Source organism: Temnothorax curvispinosus, unplaced genomic scaffold, assembly GCF_003070985.1.
Source record: "Temnothorax curvispinosus isolate PA1 unplaced genomic scaffold, ASM307098v1 QBEX01009885.1, whole genome shotgun sequence".
NCBI lineage: Eukaryota > Metazoa > Arthropoda > Insecta > Hymenoptera > Formicidae > Temnothorax > Temnothorax curvispinosus.
Window position 1 is genome coordinate 602192 of NW_020219665.1, and position 22277 is coordinate 624468.

At 38.0% G+C, this 22277-nt stretch overlaps 1 protein-coding gene across 7 annotated transcripts in view; it reads left to right on the forward strand.

Moving 5' to 3' along the window:
- LOC112459516 (basement membrane-specific heparan sulfate proteoglycan core protein-like) overlaps positions 1–22277 on the forward strand; it is a 266402-nt gene that overhangs the window by 237070 nt on the left and 7055 nt on the right. For 3 of the 7 annotated variants that reach the window (XM_025023646.1, XM_025023644.1, XM_025023645.1), the window contains exons 4-7: positions 15280–15490; positions 16711–16770; positions 18556–18706; positions 19417–19577. In XM_025023646.1, the coding sequence (XP_024879414.1) occupies positions 15280–15490; positions 16711–16770; positions 18556–18706; positions 19417–19577 (583 nt within the window). Of the gene's footprint in view, positions 1–15279; positions 15491–16710; positions 16771–18555; positions 18716–19416; positions 19578–22277 lie in introns of all 7 variants that reach the window. The other 4 variants (XM_025023647.1, XM_025023648.1, XM_025023649.1 and 1 more) reach the window with 4 other exon arrangements.

Consider the following 22277-nt stretch of genomic DNA (forward strand, 5'->3'; position numbering starts at 1 on the left):
TTTATATCATCGGCGTAATCCATTAATACCACCGTGTCGAGACTCGAGGACAGGAGCACGTTATAACGTTCTACCTCCTCGGCCATCAAATCCACCCAGTGCATTTGCTATACGCCTCTGAATCTCTCGCGTATATATACCTTAGCTAGGGCACAATCTTCGTAGTCCCCGCTATGACGCTCGAATATATACACACCGAGTGTCCTCGAAAATTTACAACCGTTCACCTCACGAGGGACTAATATCTATACAGCAGCTAGACGTCTGGAGATCCTAGAAATGGCGGAACTGAAGCAGGAAGTTGGTGTATCTCGAGTAACATTTTCTCGTCTGACCGCGCTACACAGAGATTCCTTTTATTTCCTCCCCTTGTCTTTCTTCCTTTGCTCCCGACCGCGCCCCTTCGCGGGCTGTGCGGGGTGGATTCGCCCTCTTGACTTTACGACCCGCCCTAGATTAGGATTTATTTTAATCCTAAAGGAGCGTCGCCGCGCCTTCATGCGGCGGTTCTTTCCAGAGCCACGACTCGCACAAAGATCACACTAACTCCATTTAAAGTGTACACGTGACCGGCGATCATTCTTTACGCACTACTCTAATACGTCTTTCCCTCTCGTAAATCAATTGATACTGCCTGATATCTCCTGACGGCCAGATAATCGAGGAAAGCTGAAGTTACAATCAAGATTTACGCAACGGATTCCTTAAAAATAAATGCCCAAAGTCGAATTAGTACAATTCAACAGAATATTTTTTTATTCTTATCATTTTTAATTATTAAAATATTATTAATAAATTGTAAGAGAAGAAAAATCTTGAACGTAATGTAATATATTTTGTTACTGTAAAACGATTGGGTCGTATGATCCTTCGGTATCTTACCTAGTTTCACAAGTGCTTCTTAATGAAATCGATTATTCCGGACAGTTTAAAGGTTAATTAACTGCCTGCCTATATGCGTTATTGAAGCCTACACGTCTACTCATACATCGCGCTATATACGACATACTACTACTCACCCTTAATCCCACAAGCGCTCGTACACGGCCGTATAAGGTAAACTAGGGCATTTCTCATCCCTTTCCGGTGTCTCCTTCATCTTCCCAGAGAATATGAGCAATATACTGTCGTTAAACATATATTTTGTTAGATATATTTGTGGAAATATGGCGGAAAATAAACGGTGGGGCTCTCGCGGAACAATGCGCGATCGTTAGAACGGAATATCAAGAGGGATTCGATTTATTCGATCCGTTCCCCGGATATTTCTCCCTGCGTGCGTCGACCTTTGTTCCGCTCCGCAGCACGAAATTCACAAATAATGAAATAATCCGATCCCTTTAAACGCGCATGTAGGTCTCTATGCCCTCTAGTTTATTCTATCCGGAGAACACATTCATTAATTATATTAAACAAATGTGTACAGATCTTTATCGCGTGTACGCGATTAGTTTCATTTTACATCGTGGTGTTATGTTTCGCATTCGACACGCTCGCGCGCGGAAAGCGCTCTGATGCTCTGACCTATATCATTCGTCTGTTTAGCTCGTAGACACGTGTAAATACGCACGGTTTGTCAACGCGCGAACAATTTCTCTGCCTATAAGTCAACTAATCGTGAATAAAGTAAACATTAAATCGGATTCGTTATATGAAGGCCCGGGATATTATGATGAAACAATATGTGATACAGGTAAAAAATAAAAGTTCTCGTCTGTGAGGATTAATAAATTGGATGTGCAAAAATGCGTCTACGTTGCAGTTTGAAAAATGTAAATCCTTTATAAATTTTACATTTTTATTACATATGTACAATGCGTTTCATAGTTACAGCTTTTACAAAAACTCTGATATAATAATCATAAAGGAAATAAAGGATTTATCCCTAGTATATTCTCTTCGAACAGAAGATTGTTTTTTAAAGTTATTAACAATAAATTAACGTAAATTTATATAAATATTTCTTTTGTTAAACGGTGTGATACATTTTAGATATTCTATCCCGTGAGCAGACGCTTTTCCATCACCCAAATTCGACTTTTGCACCATAACTGCGACATGATTATATAAGCATGTTGTTTTAAAATACACATTTTATATCATCTTTTCTTCTATCGTCAATTTTCATATCCCTACAGTGACGAGAAAAATTGCTTTTGAAGTGTACAAAGTAATTCACGACATATTTTTATCTTTCTATCGGATGCAGGTATCCATGTATTTCTTTTATTCCTCGCGTCTTGGCCGCGCTATCGTTTACGATCATCCTTTACTGAGAGAACATTCTTTGGTATAGGAAGAAGAGCGATGCCGCCGAACGTGGACGTATCATCTTTATATTTCGATTTAGCTGCGCGATATAAAATAACGTCAAGATTGAGAATGGAATAATAAATCCGTCCTCTCGGCTAAGCGGAGAATGGCCTATACCTGATAGACTTCGTCAGATTTCTATCTTGGATAAATATATTTTCCTTCGAGAGGAGTTTTTCGCTTGGTAGCGTTTGTCATGATGAGATGCAATCCTACGCTTGTTAAAGTAATTTAACAGATATATGATTTCCTACTGTTTCTACGATTTATTTACTTACCGATAAGTAAATTCAAAATAATTGTTAGATTTTTCGAAACGATTTTTCAATATAAAGGCTAAATTAAAAAAAGCGACGGAATAGCATTTTTGCCTAGCGATAAAAATAAAGCAAATAACTGTGGCAAACAAAAAACGCAAACTCATCTTTTGCTGAGCGAAGCTCGCGCAAGTTTCAATACGTTAGTCTGTCAAACTGGCATGTCGTAAACGTCTCATCTGTAAGTTTCATTGTGACTTTTCATCGCTGCAATTTACATAAATTACTTTCTTTGCTACTCTTTTCCTGTATTCGCAATGAACCAGCAGGAAATTCCTATCCTAGATGAAGAGTAAAAATATCGACTTATTGATAAAGATTAGTATCGTAATGCCTTTTGCCTTTATATTTGAAAGAGTAATATTAAATTTTATATTTTATATTTTGATATAAATTGTACAAAATATTTATAAAACAAAAAGGAAGATTCTCTTTCTTTTTCGTGTTTTTGCATGATTAAATTTTGCTTCCTCATAGAGGAAGCTTTGTTTAAATATAGATATTTAATATAAAGTGGAGTAAGTCGAGCAGCATTATATTTGTTAACTTTTTTGAATATTATTAATTAATAATAATTAATTTATAATCATTACAAAGTTACTACATACTTTAAAGGAAAATATATTAAAAGAAGTATTTATAAAAAAACATTAATTAAAAGAATCTTCGCAGTTATATTATTACGCGACCAATAATTTGACGCACGGTCGATCGCATCCTTGTTGGTTGAGGGCTCAATAAATAATGCATCACATAACGTTACATAAATCATTGGATGATGTAGATGTCACGTACAAGGCGGACGTGAAATTCAATGTAATGGGAGCGCGGGCTGAAATCTGGTTGCATCGCGGTGCCCGAATACGACGCATTTCGCCCCGCAATTACGTCACGAACTCGATACGTATCTACCGCGTGATGTATTAATATCGATTATTTAATTTCCTTACGGCGCGGCGCTAAGAAGACGGGGCCGAGAACTTCCGGCGCGAGAACACGAGCGCGTGTTTACCGGGTGCGCTCGAGCGACCGAAAGCCCGACGCGCGCGTTACTCTTCATCCGCGATGAGAAATCGCCGGGCCTCGACTTCCGTTACAAGGTACGCGGAAGAAAGAGCGATTTACGTGAAATCGCGGTCGACTCCCTCGCCCGAGGAGAGAGCAGGGGCTTTTGAATAACCATATTACGGATACTATTTATATTCTGGCCATATATAAACAATTAAATCGTGAAGTTTAAATAGAAGGGATATCTATATATGAATAATTTTATCACTTAGTAATGTTAATATAATAGTTTATTATATCATCAAAAATGCAATGTGAACTTTTTTTATATTTTCTGTATAGAGCAGAGAAGAAAATAAGAGAAGAAAAGAGTAAAATTGAGAGAAAGAAAAAGAAAGAGAGAAGAGTCCAACTTATAAGAAATACATGTATATACTTGAATGTTTAAGTTCCAATATGGGTGGCCACTGATACTTTATACATATATATATAAAATAAACAAGTGTAAAATGCATCATTTATACAATATCGACGTTTTCGGGGATAAAAATGTCGATAAAGTTCAAGTTTTTGAGAGTAAACATATATATGTATGAAATCTAAAATTCGTGAACGTACTTCGACATCTTTAAATTTTCAGTATCATCTAGTGTATGTGGATATCTAAAAGTTTGATCTTTCTTCATTTAAGATTCTCCTATAAACTATATTTAAGGTATTCAATATAGAATGGGCGAATCATAAATTGATGTAGAATTGTAGTAGCGCATATCGCGCTACACGGTAGTCGAGAAAAAAGTGCAATGGTAACGTTTACAGAACAAACGCATAACGATAAATATACGAACAATATATCGGCCAAGTAGTAGACAATTCGATACACTTTGTCAACACGATACCGGGCGAGTGCACTTACGCGGGGTAAACAAATCACGCGAATTACGTAGCACAAATATTCCGTCGGCCGTGTGCTCTGTATCTGTAGTACCACGAGCAACAAACACCGTCGTCGGCGGCCGCATCGAGAACCATCACGAGAGAGGAAAGCGAGTGCGCATCAAAAGGAGGGAAGGGTAAAAAGGGATACGCGACGTTGCTCGGACTCGTTCGGTTGTCAATATCGAAAATTAGAAATTCGGAGCAGGCAGCGAGTTCCGTTCTCTCTTTCGACGCACGTCGGTGTGCCCGGCTCCATGGCACACATTGACGCGACTCTTCCCCCCCTCGTTGACCCCCCCCCCCCCCTGACTGTCGCTCGGTGGATGCAGGCTCCGATAACACTCCGTGATCGTACAGTGACCGTCGACGCTCTTGCTGCACATAAATCAAACAATATCGATCACGTGTTTACTTTGCCGTCTCTCCGCAGCCACCATTACTATGTCACCGCGCGGGAACGATATATCCAAAGGGGGAACGTGTGTACGTGCGCGCGTACTGACGTGCAAGCTTGTCGTGACGGTGCGGGGGACGGTCTCGGGGAAAATTCGCGGGAAATGCACGATTTATAGAGTAACGTATGCGCATCTGTATGTGCATGTACGGACAAGCTCGCTCGGTCGCAATCTATCGAAAAGCTGCCACCGCCGCCGCTGCCGCCGCCGCTGCCGTCGTTGCTAACGCAGCAAAACGCTCAACTAAAAAATTGGGTTACTCGAATAAACGACGGAGGTATGAGTATACGTTAAATTCATGGCGGTTAATTCGATTTCCAGCGCTAAATTATTAAACGGTTTTCGACGCTCCGAATTAATCGGCCGCGCGGAAACGCCGTTGATCTTAGACTTACCCGCCGGTTGGCTATCGATGAGGCAAACGATGAAGTTCGTTCTATCTTTAACTTCGAAACCGGCTAACGAGCGCTTTCACCCTGATACGTCATGAACTTTGTGTAGTTTAAATATTTACGTGTACCTATTTTCTCGTATGTTTTCTTTTTAACTCTAACTAGCCACACTTGGTTTCGAGTCTCGCCACAGTTCGATCCGTGAGACTTTGTCACATTGTCATCTTCATTCTAATTAATATTTTTAAGCTTTGTAATGTAGGAATTGTAAATAAAGAGTCTGAATAAGATGTTCATGATAATATTAGGTCAAGAAAATGAGTCGTATTTAAACTGAACTTATTATGAGGAAACTAGAAAATTATGTTATTACGTGAAAACTAGAAAACCGAAAAACGTGTAGCGGTCCACTGGACCGAAACGTGGCGAGCTAGGGTTAATAGAAATTGTCACCTTTACGATGAGCAGCCAAATTGAAAATACAAAACTTATTACGATGTATACGGCAAACGCTACATCATATTTCTGAAGCAACAATTTGCGCTTGTCGCTCTTCACTACCTTTTCCACGTTTTTATTATCGTTCTAGATTCTTTATTTTTCATCTGCTCTCTCTCTCTCTCTCTCTCTCTCTTTCTCTCTTTCGTTCTTTATATTAGTCGCAGCAGTTTTCCACCGCGTACTAGTGTTTCGGCAACGGAATTTGCATGTACCGTTTATTGGCCGTATGCCGAGTGCACGCAACCATCCGCTAGATTTATATACGCCGTACGCGTGCGCATGCGAGTGCGATTTTGTGGAATTTCTCGCTCGCGAATATGAAGGTGCCGGTGGGAGACGAGCAAGTTTCGCCGCGGTGCGCCTTCGAGTGTATTCCACGTATGGTGCACGTTTATCAGGAACTACCCCGGAAAGTTTCCCGCAGGCTGCGCGCGTTGATTGCTTCGCGAGAAATCGCATGCAAGATGTCGACACGCTCGCGGAAAATTTTTCGAACTTTCGATAGACTCGAAAATTTTATTTGTCGCAATTTTTGTTGCGACAAAGTTTATATTGCGGCTAAGAATTTAATTAACCATTTTAATAAACGCTGATAATAGCTAATAATATTTATTTAGACCGCGTAAAGTAAAATTAATTATATAATTAAATGTTTTTTTCAGAGTTAATTACACAAATATATTAGGTTTTAAATAGAACATATTATGTAAAGTAATTAAAAAATGCGATGTTTACAGAAATAAGATTAAACTGAAACACAAAAAGTATAAGTATACAAAGTATAATTTTAATCAGAATTTATAACTTTATTTCAATAATATTAAAAATGTTCTTAATCTTTTATAAAGTACCTCATTCTCTTATAAAATCCTTGCTCTATTTACTTCGTTTTTCATCACTGCTATAAAATGATCACGCTACTCGACATCTTCCATCGCTTTTCATCCAACCTGGATCGACCTTATGGCAGCGCGAATATTCGTCCGGTTCTCAGGAAAATCGCGATCATAAAATACGAGGGATGATCCAGTGCGGCGAGAAGGGATGGCGGAAGTGCAATGGTGAGAGAATACGCCAGGTCGGTTGGTAAGAGCCGTGCCTCTCAGCGGAATATATGACCGCGAAGGAAAAAGGCGTCGTTACCGGAGGCTCATTAACGTGAACTACCCCCAAGACACCCCTAGCAACACCTTCGGTCCCGTCGTGCTCTATATCTGGGGTAGGCAGTCCTCGTGCTGCAAAGAGGCGTACTGAGCTCCAATACTAATTAGCTGCCGTCTCTTCGAGTGGACTGTTCGCCTGTACCACCCCATTTTACCCCTTTTCACCCTGCCTCCGATATCTCCGTCTGCTTTCTCACTTTTTTCTTCTTCTCCGTCTACTTGGATCTAACCTAGACCAAACCGTTTCCCAGATACTTCGCAACAGCTCTTTCTCGTCGTCTTATATAAATGTAATTTCAGTTCAGTTTCTGAATATACTTGTAAAATATATTTAATATTATATATTAAAATGGTCGTGGATAATAAATTATTTTTAGACTGTCTTGAAGGATTAATAAAACACTAAACATACAACAATTATAAAGTATAAAGTTAAATATAATTAATTTTCATGCGATCCGAGCTTAGGTCTTTGACAGCCTTATATTAGTTACTGTATACATATATGTCTATATATATACATATAATTTTTCCAACATACTGCGCGCCGATTATTTTTCGGACTTAAAACCCAGTAATTGTTAGAATTACATATAATTTATATGTAAAAATTATATGTATATATATAGACATATATGTATACAGTAACTAATATAAGGCTGTCAAAGACCTAAGCTCGGATCGCATGGCTTTTGATTCTAATTGTTCGTATACCGTTACGATCCTATTTTTCTTATTATTATTATTATTCACGTTGCCTGAGAAAAGACGTTTCAAAACTATTATTAACCGGCTATTGCGATAAATGTTACCACATGCCTCGGTGGTCGAATTGGTACGACGCCCTACACGGAATGAGGGAGGTTCCAGGTTCAAACCCTGGCTGAGGTAATATTTTTCGCAATAAATTTTCTTTACAGTTATTAGATAATTAAATGGAGTCGATTTAATTCCGGGGAGGGAAGGGTTTTTAATTCTAACAATTACTGGGTTTTAAGTCCGAAAAATAATCGGCGCGCAGTATGTTGGAAAAATTATATGTATATATATAGACATATATGTATACAGTAACTAATATAAGGCTGTCAAAGACCTAAGCTCGGATCGCATGGCTTTTGATTCTAATTGTTCGTATACCGTTACGATCCTATTTTTCTTATTATTATTATAATTAATTTTCTTAGTTTTTATACGTAATACCTACAGACTATAAAATCATATAATCTTCTATTTTATAATACCATTATCTCCACATATTAGGAGCCTTCGCTCAAGTTGTAATGAGAGAATAGAGCGATTTAGAAAACAACTTCAAATACTATTTTGCAAAAAAAAATATGTATTTATTATTAAAAAAATATATATTTATTTATTTTTTATTTGTAATAGATAATTTTTTATCTTGTAAAATCTGTATTACAATTTATATATTAAAACATCCCTTTTATCGAGAAATTGTTCAATCATTTCCTTTCATTATTTTCTTATTTCTTTGATCTCTTCATCTTTTTTTAAATATTCTTTGGCTTAACTTATTTCTGAATATCCAAACATAATTTCGTTTCCTTCAAAACGGCTATCGTCCTCTTTGCTCTCTTCGCTAATTCAATTTGTTCTTATCTCCCGTGTTCTGTTGCTCGAGTCCTATTACGAACATCTAATCGAACCTATCTCAACAACCTCACTTCCTCAAACAGCTTCGTTAAATCCTCCCTCCGTTCTCCTCTTTACACTTTACCGAAACCGCTCTTTCTCCCCTCCACCCCCAGCCACAACTTCTCGTACATCTTCTTTCAAGGAAGCTGCTTCGCTTCTTTTTTCACATCTAATCCAAACTCAACCCCCTTCGTTTGAGTTTTCTTCTATTTCTCATTCGCGCCTATCCTACGCTTCTTATTTCGGTTTCGGTAATCGAACGGTGCGATAGATAGCAGCTAACAACTCGCCCGGAGCCACTTCGTTAAAGGAGAGGCGCACCCGTTTGTTCCGGCGCCGATCGTCCTCTGTCCCTTTTTAGAGAGATTTCGCGAGAATTTGGATTCGTGCCACGCCTAAGTGTCTTCCGCCGAGGCAACGGAAATTCGTTCGATCGCCCGACATTAGTCTCGCCTTGCTTCGACAGCTCGCTTGAATGATGCTTCTTGATTCGGAATCTTTGCTACGCGAAGTTTATCGCGTTTATTTGCAATTTTAATTTTACGAAATTAAATTTTTGAGCATCTCAATATACATTTTTTATGTGTAAAACTTTAGACTGTTTTAATACTTTCAGCATACTTCATCTTAACTCCTATACCAAAATAATGACGTGACTGAAATTGTCTATCAGGCTATCGGTCAGGCGTTTACAAAGTGTCAATTACAAACTCCATTTTCCAAAATCAACGTGTCGTCGATGATGCAGCCTTGTTCGCCCAACATGCAGATTTCCCCGGGAAATTCAACATTGAAATTGCCGACAAAATTAGTTACAAAACATTACGCAAACAACATGTCCTAATAAAGTGTCAATTTGTTTGCACGTGAATTTCGATTTAATTTATTATTTCGGACGAGCTTTCCTCGCTTGGAGAGAGGAGGATGCAGCTACCACGGTAGAATCGGGAAAGAGCGCGGACCAAGGGAAAATGGAGGGGGGGAAGCGGTTGGGAGTTGATAGCGGCCGATAGGGTATTCAAGTAATGACGACGATAACGACGGCGACGATAATCAATGCCTAGCGCGCCCGTGTCGAACACGTTTCGCCGCGCTAACAGCGATGACGAACGATGCCGTGCGGCCATTAAATTGATACCACCTGCTAATTGGTACCTCCAATTTCTATCGCTCGGTATACCGACTACCGCGCGATAAAATAATCGCGCGGTGCGGCGCGGCGTGTCTGCCGGCCGAAATGTTGCTGTGCCCGCGAAAACGTCGATTCGCCCTGCGTTACGGGCTGTCTGACAATTTCGCGAGTGCGTCACGGCGATGATCAATGTGGCCCGAACACCGCTGAAGTCTTGGTCGGATGGATTTCGCTAATGTTCTAGCGGCGGGTGCCTCGCGTGACGTGCCTCTCGCTGCATTTGCGCGCAGATGATACGCGTTTGCAGCTTCCGTTTGAGGAACAATGATGGGAGATGAGAAACGATTTGCCTACAATACGTTAATAGCAATTGTTGCAATTGTTAATATTACTTGAAGACAGTTATTACAAAATTTGCACGGTATTATTATTATTAACGTAATGGATTCGTCGACATTTCGCAATTTCATAAATATACATTTTCTTGAACAGTTTAATCTACTTTATATGTTTTTATTTAATAGTTTGTTTAGAATAATACTAGATAAAAGTTTTATATTACGAAGAACTAACTATATATTAGAATGAGTATATGTGTCTAACATTTTACGTCATTAAATTTAAATTGCGAGACCTCTGAATATTTTTCCCGACATGGATATAAAAGTATAACGAAAGTGTCAGTGTCGCCATTAAAAATTGACGTAAATGGATTATGTCAGAGTCCTTCCCTTTTTTTTCTCTCGCTTTCCCCTCTTTTATTTCACTTGTGTCAGTCGATATTGTCGTGCGTCTGTTAGTTCGCGCCCGAGACAAAACCGACCGGATACAAACTGTCTGTGCCAAATTGATCGACATGCCTGACTGCCTCCCGAGATCCCACGAAAACTCGTGAAAACAGGAAAAAGAAAGCGAAGAGTCGAGCCGTAACACAGCACGTCGACCAACTTGTGCAAAAGTGCGACTACTTGTATATTGAGACTCCCCGTAAATAGAATTTATCTCCATGTGTCGTACACGCGCGATACATTCGCATCTGTGACGAATCATCGCCTGTCTGCGCTGAAAATCTTTCCGATCGTCAGATTTTACAGTGAATGTCTGACATGAGAAATATTCGTAATAATCTCGTAGTTTCTGATTTTTCAGGGCAGGAAAGAACATCATCATTTATATACTAATTGTAAGGAAAAAGAAAACAAAAAAGTACATAACAGTAGATATGGAAACATTTTTACATAATAATAAAATAGAATTCGAGAAACAAGTTATTATGTTCCACATCTTGAATATCGTCTTCAGCGAGCTCCAGTTATTTATTTCATTATCGACAAATAAATGCCGTGCACATCAATCCGAGAACGTTACATAAAACGAGGATAGCAGCAAAGGAATACCTTAAAAAGAAAGTAAGATTGACGGCTACTCGCTACGCTTTGAATACGTTCCACCTCGCGCTAAATTGCATCCGCTTTCAGTAGTTACATGCGCGTACAATCCGCCGCCTCTTTCTACCCGGTCGCGAATTAAAGGGAAATCAGGATCGCTGAACGGCGGCGGCGCGGGCGGCGCGGGCGGCGCGCGCGGTCATATTGCCGTGTACAAAGAGACGCGCTTTCCAGACCGCTTTCGGGTTGACCTAAGCAGAAAATGGCGGATCTTCGTGACAGCGACGAAAGGTCAAAGCCACTGAAAGCTCGCTTACGCTGCTTACCGCCTGGCAAATTGCGCTTGGAGATGTTTTATGTACCGCCTAGCTCGTCGTAAGCTTGCACTCTCCCTTTTTCTCTCGCCGGATATTCCTGTAGGATGTAAGGGAAACAAGCAAAAAGTCTAGAGGAGGAGCACGCGAGAGAGAGAGAGAGAGAGAGAGAGAGAGGGAGAGGGAGATGAGGGAGAAGGAGAGAGAGATGCTCGTTCCTTTCGCTATTCGTACGCGCTGATTTCTAAGCTGGCGCAACATTGCCGAGCGCCGTCCTTTCTTGCCGCGTAATTTCTCTTGACTACGGTAGGAAGAGCGAGGTGTTCTTGCGCTTGGAAATTGCGGGACGAATTTGGTTATCTCGCTGCAGATTGCGTCGATTGTTCTTAGCGATGTGTCGTGAAAATTTTAGCTCAATTTTGGGTAGTTTGACTTCAACGATAAGACGCTTAAAAGCTACGTAATTGTAGGGGATTCCTGTTTTCAAGTTATATTTGAAAGATACATATGGATAATCAATTGTAAAATGATATGTAATGTAAACTTGAGTCTAAAACAAAATTGTTTCCAAATTTAAATCAAATTGTTTAAATATATTAACTAATATTAATATTAATATATCCGATACATATATCTTTTTATTAAAATAAAAACTGTAAGAATATTATCGTCTTACGTCAAGTGCAAATTTTTATTCTCGAATAAAATACTTCCTTCCTGTTGTCCTTCTAATAACGAGAAAGAAAGAGTAGAGGAAAAAAATAATAGAGTTTCAACAATTCGCGATGTAAACGTGTTTCTTATATTTACACGCTGCGGCCAGTTACTTATTATCACTAGAAGGGACGAATATCTCATATTTAATTACGAGTAAGCATCGTTAGCAGTGCAGTCGTGAGTAATTCAAAGCGCTAAATGTAACCCATTTATTTATCACATTACCGCCGCAATAAAATGACACGATAACATGTCGAGCACGTAATATTCCTGCTCTCGTAATCTTGGTTGCGAGTCGAGAGTTCGGAACTATAAGATTTTCGTGGCTAAGTTACGAAGGATTCTGACCCCGAGGGGCCAAACGTAGGAGCTGGAGGATATTTAATTTTCCCCGACGGAGGTGCACTCCGTCTAGATATAAAAGGCGTTAAACGATAACCACAGAAGGAGGGAGAGGAGAAAGAGAGAAAGAGGTATGAACGATAAAAGAGACGTGTAGAGATACGCGAGCGTATTTCTAATTCATGCTTAAAAGCCCCCTATTCCTTGTTTTCTCTGGCTCTTAAAAATTACAATCTCTTGGGCTTACTGTCGATTTCAGATAATTTTCGCAGCAACATTTTTAAACTTGGAAATATTAGAATTTAATATTGTTCATATATTGATTGAAAATTGACACAAAATGCATTTTATAACTTCGAATGTTTTTTAAGGGACTTATTATCAATATTGTAATGTATTGTATTGTATTGTTGTATGTATTGTATATATGTATTGTATTGTATGTTGCTTCTTATTATAATTTTATATAAATTAAAATAAAATCTACTGCGATTATAAAAAGAAGTAATTAATGAAATAAAATGTTACCTGAGGACTCTTTCGGAACATATTACATAAATGTATTTATAACTTTTATTCCAACTAAAATGTGTGTGTGATATTATTGAAATGTGTTATATACACATATTATACAGCAAAAAATAACACATGTGATATTTTTGTACTTCATATATGCATATCAGAATGTTTTGTAAAAAATTGTTACGCGCGATGGGTGTAAAATTGTGAAATATCTTTTCTCCTTTTCCCAAGTGAGAAATTTAAGAGCTCGAAAACGATAATAGAAAATGGGATAAGTTCTCAGTTGTCATATATAGCGCGTTGGATCAGAAGATCGACCCTTATCAACCGCATAATATTCAGAACTTCGTCTATCCAATTTCTGGTTTTCCCGCGCGGAAGGATCATGTCATTCTAAAACCGAGGTGACTTCCAGAAGGACGCGATGGGGAATAATTAATGAAAGGGGTGAGAGCGTCGTCTATCCGGAAAGAACATACGTTTAACGATCCGCCATTGCTAGAGTTGGAAGTCCGATAGCGAGGATCGGGAGGAACGTCAAGGATGCCTTGTGGATGTGCTGGTCGGAGGCACGTACTTCTATAATTGTTGGGGTGGCTCGGGGAGACAACCTTTAACGGCCGTCTCAAATACTACCCTCGTGGGTCCGGGGAAACCTAATGCGTTTTTCCAATTCGGCCATTATACATACGTGTGCCATTATTATCGATTAAACAATATCGATGTTGCGTCAGCCCGAAGCATGCTTCGAAGGGATTCGAGCAATTCGATAGAATGACTCGCCGCGCGATCGTCTGACACAATTTCCCTCGAGTTGAGGGAGCCCTTATTTTATATTGGACTCATATATGTGCGTGTCTTTAAGAGGGCGGCATCGTATAATTTACGATTGAACAAAATAAAGATTGAAATCGGCAATTTACGTGATAATACATTTTTATCTGATGCAGGCGAAATGAGTAGAATAGTTATTGAATTCTGAAAAAAATCATATTTTATTTCTAAATGAAAGAAAATAGAAGGTATAAGATTTTATTATAAAATTAGAGTACTGCTAATAGAGCAATTTAATTCCCAGCAAAATGTCTGAAATATATACCATTCATATATTTTGATATTGCCACGTTATGACGTAATAATCCACAAAATCCGAAAGGTTAAACCGCGGAAACCGTTTATTATCGCGCTTAATAGGCGATGTTGTAAACCACGAAAATGTAATACCTCATTTGTAATGCCGTACACGCCGGGCATGTATGCACCAGGCTGCGACAAATTTCAGATTACACTGCAATTTTGATGTAACGGTGTGGTAATTCAGTTATTATCACAGGCAACGCGTGGCTTGATCGATCAACAATTGACGATGAAATCGATAGAACGGAATATTTATATGCAACACGGAGTGACAATATTTAACGTTTGCGTGGACGAAACGTTACACATTATGCGTGTTTGTGCGGGAAGCGCGCGCGTTATATAACAATGGGCGGGCCGTACTGATCGTCGACGCATTACACGCCTATGCGGCCACGGGAAGTTATTGTTAAATTTGTAATATTTCCTACGGATTGACAGCTAAACTAGCCGGAAATGAACGTCGGCTTTTTAAAGCGAATCGGACAGTGGTATCGCGGGTTAATGACGGACGACATAATTGATCAAATAAATGGATAGTTGGGTACCGATTAACTGAGAGTCGATTAATCGTGCTACTGACTAATTGCCGTCATCTGATGAATTGAGGTCGACTGGATCCGCGATCGCTCTTCTCCTAGCTGTCACTCTGTTTCGTTTCCAAAACATACCTCCCGAAAATATTTGATACTTATAATAGAACAATATCTTCGATTAAAACTGGATTATTTAAATCTAAAAAGAGGAAAATCGTATAGAATTTTGAAATATAAAAAGCTAAAAAATTCTCTTGAAGGACACAATAACTTATTTAAAGCCTCTCTTCGATATTAAGTACAATTTATTGCAACTGTGGTACGACAATATTTTCCTAAGAAAATGGGTGTGCAGCCGGTGATAATCGTATCAATTATTCAGATCGGCAAATCAATGGTCGGAGCTCGGACGGATGAAGTCTAATCGAGCATTCACTTTGCTTGTAGATCTCCTGGATACGTAAGAGGGATTTGCATATCCTGACGTCATCGACCCTCGCTTACACGGGGGACGCAAGATTTTCCGTTAAGCACCCTGAATCATCCGACGAATGGACGCTGAGGATCGAGTACGTTCAACCACGGGACGCCGGGGTTTATGAATGCCAGGTTAACACCGAGCCCAAAATGAACTTAGCCTTCATGTTGAAAGTCGAAGGTAAAATCAAGATCGTAAAGTTTCTAGAAATTTGCCAGATAACCCTTTCATGGATCGCTCAATTCGAAATCAAATACACACTTTTCGAACAAGTTTTATCACAAACAAAGAGAAAGAAAAGAGAACGGAAATAATATTAATACAATAAAAATAGATTTTTAAATTTTTGTTGCAACGTTACTTATTGTCAATACACATGCATGTAATATATTACATTATATATACTTTATAAATCGAAATAGATATTTCATTACAATTTATTGCAATGTATTAAATTATTATAATTTCCGAGTTAGCTTTTAATTATTTAAGTTAAAACATAAGCAAAAAGCTGTGAAAGGGTTAAATTAGATCCCGTAATAACTCTAAGCCGTTGTAAATATAATATTGCGTAATTTACGATAGGTGAAAGAATATCTGAACGCTTTTCGTAAGTGTCTATCACCTGATTGATCAGGAATGACACTGCTGGATAACTCGAATACGCACCAGCATGACCAAAGTCATTAACGCTTCCGCTTGCATGTCTGTCACGTGAGAAATATCCTAAAGTACCGATCAGCTTTGTTGCATCTATTTCTCTGACCGAGTAATCGCATAACATTGCAGTTATTTTAATTACCAGCGCACAGTATCGATTTCGTCTTTCAATACGTAAAGCACCTATATATATATGTATGTATGTTTATACGAGCGCTTAATACAGATATTAATAAATATCTCGTCAATTAAATTTTCTCTAACAAAAGGGTTCATTTCGGCGCGTTATCCGGGAAAAAGATAAAATACAGGATAAATTACAAGATTTATTGTATAAATATTAATATTTACTCGATATATATATAAGCATTCAAAAGATGTTTAAAAAGATGATAATATTTTAATTGCTCATCAATTAATCTGATTTTAATAATTTGAATCTGAGAGATTTTAAATAGAAATTTATTGAAATCGGTTTCAACGCTTTAAACTCAATTATATTAGGTCAAACATTTTAAAAATGTCGGACTAGGGAATCTCCATAAATCTCGACTAACATACATAAAAACGGACGATAAAAAGGAAACAGAGGAATAATATTCTTTATACTCCGTGTTTCGCAGGCGTGGCCTACATATACTGATAGTGCTTTCAACATTAGTTCAATTCCCAACCCCCCCGAAACAATAGATCTTGACGAAATCGATTAACTCGATATCTTTTCTGTCCTCCCATTCCAGAAAGTGCCCCTGTCCCTGCCATCACCACACCAAACGCCATTCACCGGACGTTCAACTCAGGTTAGATTCACGCAAAGAGCAGACTCCTTTTCCAAGCTATTGAATTTGCTATTAGCTGCTAGAAGTATTATTTACAATTTAGTTACATGCCGTAATGATGTGCATGAACGTTTTTTTTTTTTTGTATATTTATGGCCAAGCCGCCCGGATGGGTTTCGCTCGCCAATGAATTGGAGGTCGTAGCATGAGGAAGGTGAAAACACGGACAGCATTCTTCATTTAGACGCCGTTACGCTCGGGACTGTCGGGCAAATATTCTCCTCTTTTTTTTTACGCAGATACAGCTGACGCTAACGCGTGCTAATTTTCCGCCCTAATATTGCGAGTCGTAAATATACCACGCGTTAAATGTATTCGGTGGAACCGCGCGCAAGAACCTTGTTTTGAAATAGAGGGAACCCAATGCGAGCGTAATGAAAATATCTTCCGCGCAATATTCGTACTCGGCCTCGACTTATTTAGATTGTAGATTTTGACTGTTAGCGATAGTTTATCGAGTTTTGTACAAAGCTCTACGTCCCCTAAAATTTGGAAACCGTTTGATTATCTTCAGGTTGGCCTTTTGTGATTTTGCATGGTTCTGTTTGCATGTTTTTATGTGTATTCTATATAACTTTTTTAAAATAACTGCAGCAATGATTTGAAGAATAAGTAAGTACCCAATGTAATGAACTGTTAATGTAATTAAAATAAGTTTTTTCTTGTCATGCGGAAATCTTGTTGATAATGACGAATTCTAATATATTTTACTATTTTTATGCACTTTTTTCTTCTCTTTTTATATGTCCTATATATATATATAGATTAATATCTTGTTAATTTCAAACACATCTATATATAATTACTTGTAAATTAATCTATCTCTTTTTAATTTATTATTGCATAAAAGTCACAGACAGAACTCTTATTTTCGTTTATAAATTATACCGTAAGATTGAAATAATAAACTAATTATTAAAATAATTAAGTTCAAAATCATCGATTGTAATTAAAAGTTTCTAAACAAGAAGTTCAATATGAGAAAATTGCTTAAATATTGGTTTATTTAATTGGCAACATTTTTTAACCCGTAATGTGCATAAATTTTAAACTTTGGACGGAATCGATAATGTTAAACAAATAATATTAACTAATAACTAATAACTAACTAATAACTAGCGGAAAATTTCATCTAACTGTGTGAAGTAATATGCTGTAGTCGAATGTCAAATCAAATAATTTTCTTTTCGTTATGATATGTATACGATGACACTAAAACATATTAATTAATTAAGCTATATTACAAACACGTGCTTATTACAAATGACAAATATAATGCATAAATTCCTTCCTTCATAATATAATTTTCAGAGATATATAATATTTCACCACAAACACACACATAAAAATTAACAATATCTTTCATGTAGAAATATAAATATGCAAGGAACAGAAAGAGAATTTTAATAATTCTATTAATAAAAAAAATATTCTATTAATAAAAAAAATACTTAATAATTCTATTAATAAAAAAAATACAGCGACCATGTTATAATGATAATAACCTTAAGCATATTAAGCTAAGAGATCGTTAGATATTTAATTGCTTGAAATTTCACACGAGTGCAGAGTGAAACAAGCAGAAAGATATCTCGGTTTTTTGTAAAATTTTAGATGCAAACAAATGATTGATATCAATAAAGGGCACGATTTGATGTTTTTGGATCGATCAAAGCCCGTTATCTAGCACAGATGGATATACGGATGCGGAATATTTAAACGTACGGTTTCTAACGTGTGTTACAGCTGCTCAGGCGACGATCCTGGGACCGGAAGACGTCTACGTGAAGAAAGGTAGCACGATAAGTCTCACGTGCGAAGTGAATGTGCGAAGTACACCGCCCAGTAGCGTTTCCTGGCATCACGGAGGGGCCGTAGTGGATTTCGACAGTCCCAGGTACAAATCGTAAGAATCGCTCTCTCTCCCTTTCTTTCTTTCTCTCATATACACGCGCTAATACGTACACACGTTTCCATTCGATTGTGGATCGCATAACCGAGACGGGAGATCCTAGCAATGTTTCACAAGTCGCCTCCGTCTCGGCAAACGAGGAGGGAGGCTTCGGCCAAGTTTTTTTAGGGGCGTTACTTTGCGGTATCGCCGATCGAGCGGAAGACATGAAGTACCCCGCCTTTAATCTTTTCGTCAGCCCCGTCAACTCCGGGAAGGATCATCAAGAGTCGAAAAAGCAAACGACCCTTGATCCAGCAATTTTGTCCGGGATTAGTTCAGAGAACGCTTTACGCGAAAAGATGTTCAAGTAGTTTAGATTCTTCTTTTTCTCTCTGCAGAGCGAAATGTGTCACAATGCCGAAAAAATGATATAATGTTACTTGTCAAACTCGTACGTCGTATATCAGTTTTATATAGGAAAACATCTGATACGAATAAACTTTTTGTTTCCATTTATTCGTGCACAATTGCCAGCAAATGTTTGACAATATGCGTTACGTGAACAAGAGTCCGCGTTATCGTTTATGCATCATACACGATCGCGCTTTTTGCCGATGTTTTCTGTAAGCCGCGCACCTGCCTGCAGAGAGAATTAATGACAAAGTAGCAATGTGTGTGACGAGAATGGCGCCAAAGTATCTGCGATAATTCAGTGTACACCGCAGGGGCGGGGTTTCCCTGGAGACGGAGAAAACGGATACCGGGACGACAAGCAGACTACTGGTGACACAGGCCAGATTGACCGACAGCGGAAATTATACCTGCATCCCCAGCAACGCGAATCCAGCGAGCGTAATGGTCCACGTGCTGAATGGTAAGCGAATTTCTTTTTTTCTTTCTTTCTTTCTTTTACGACGCGGACTTATCCGGCAGCCGATCATCCCTCTCGCCTCTCGCGACGTCATCCCCGACATCCCGGATATTCGGATATTCGGGGAGCTGCCTTAATGACATATCGCGATAGAAACGTCTGAATATCCGCAGTTGAAATTTTCAGATAACCCAGCGGTAGCGCTGGGAACACCTCCATATATTACGAGCCATTATCTACCAAGCCGGCCCCGCATGACGCGATAATTTGCGAAATTTTCAACTAATGCAAACGCGTTATGATTACGTGACGAATTTTTATTATTTATACAAATGTGACGAATGTAATAATGTTTCGACGTATTTTATCAACACATGCAGAGACAATTTAATTCGGCCCGACTGGCCTTTTATAAATATATATTCAAATACACTATTTGTATGAGTTCAGAACCGATTATTATTGAAAAAAAATACTATAAAATTAAAGTTTCAACTTGTTAATATACTTTACGATATATGCAACACTAAATAATATTAAACAGAAAACAAAAAATATTGGTTTAATATTTATAACATATAAATAATATGTGATAATTGACACCTATATAACACCTATATAACATATAAATAATATGTGGCAATTGACACCTCACGCGCCCTATTACGTTTCAAATTTTCACGTGGCCTACACTGGAGAGATAAGAGCGACAAAACGATATTACATCGCGCCGAAACTTGCACGAGAAACTGCGAGACGTTTAAATTGGAAGTTTATTGCTTTAAAGATCAATTAATTTCTATTCAGCAAACACGACATGCCGCATGCAAACCAGACTTGCACTCGATAAACAAAGTCAGAGGCGAGTTTACTCAACAGTTTACGCGTTCCACGTTACAATGTAATTCGCTTATGAACTAACCGAATAACGAGAATACCAAACTGCAATATTTTATCCGTATTACCTTAATATTATTGAACAGGCCGGCAATATCTTCTTTATTGCCGCAGAATTGCGAAGTTATTGTCGGGTAAAATTGAGAATAGAACTAATAACTTTTTTATTTGCTCGCATGAATTACGCGGTGTGTTTCTTGCGCCACGTAATTCGATATACAATCGACTCGGTATAGTCGGATTTTTCCTCTTCTTCGTCTACTTGCTTTTTTTTCTTCTTTACGTGAAGGAAGCACGCGCACGAGTTGAGTCGAGGCTGCTGCGTCATGTGCACACCCTTCGATAAACGTCGCGTGCACATGCACATTTAAGAGCCGTTGCATGCGAAAAAATCTCCGAACACCGGCGTATAAACATTTCCATGTCGGCATTCTTGTAATACCGCATTTTCATGTCCACCCACATCACACGATTCGATCAGAGTTCACGGTTAACCGCATTGTTTTCTATTAGAACGCAACCGGATTTGCATGTTATTTGTTTCGGAAGAAAAATTCCCGATCTCTCTCTCTCTCTCTCTCTCTCTCTCTCTCTCTCTCTCTTTCTCTCTCTCTCTCTCTCTCTTCCTTTCTAATTTTAAACAAATTTACTCAATCGAATGCAGTTACACATTATTTACGTATTTCATTGAATCGACGTTTCGATTTCACTTTCACGTAAATAACAATTATTGAAAACTGATGTATATAAAAATACAAAACTTTATCATGAAGAAATTAAAAGTTGGAGAATTTATCAAATTCACCTCATATATCATTTTTATTTTCACAGCGTGTTTTTCAACACTGTTATTCCTCTCTTGAATGGAATGGAATATTAAATAACAGTTATGTATCGATCATTTACGAATATGAATTGGTTAACATTTTAATTCTTTTCATACGTTTGGTTGAATATTATATACATCTAAATATTTTAATTTTTTTTTACATTTCAAGCGTTTTATTAGGGTAAACTCGGGTAAGATGGCCATAGTTTTTTAAAATGCAATAAACATTTATTTTTGTTATATTTTAACAGTGTTTGGTATATTCCTTCACTGAAGCTTAAAGTACGTAAAACTATCGAAATTAAGAAGAAAATACTTAACATAAATTTTATATTATCAAAGTATTACAACGTATGCATTGGCCATCTTATCTGACTTTTAAGGAAAAGATGGCCATATTATAGCAGAAAAGATAACCATAGTATTTTTAAATAAATAGTGAAAAATAGAAATACAAATTATAGGTCAAATTACAATTTACATAGCTTAATTATGTGTGTAACGTTGATTACGGCAGCTTAACTATAATTTATTTAATGTTATAGCAGCTTTTAGCGGACACATGAAAAACTTTGCAGGCAGTCGAAAGTAAAAATATGATATAATATTCACAATATTGTTATTTCGAATAATGTACGCACATAAACTACTGTAAATATTGATTATCTTTGAGAATGACTACAAAAATGCACTGTTTAGCCATTATTGGAGAAATTACAGCCATGGGCCATCTTTTCCGTATGGCCATCATACCCGAGTTTACCCTATATTGCCAGACAGTTCTGTAGAAATTGAGTTTGGTATATATCCTTGGCTTTTTTTGTAGAAGCGGAATTTAGAAATTTATAATATCATCCTTTTCATTATCGCGCGTCTCTTTCGAGGGAAATTTCTTCAATAGAGGCAAAGCTTCTCGGGAACGGCAAAATTTTCCCAGCGGAATTGTGTTCGCGCGCGACCGACAAATTTCACATCAA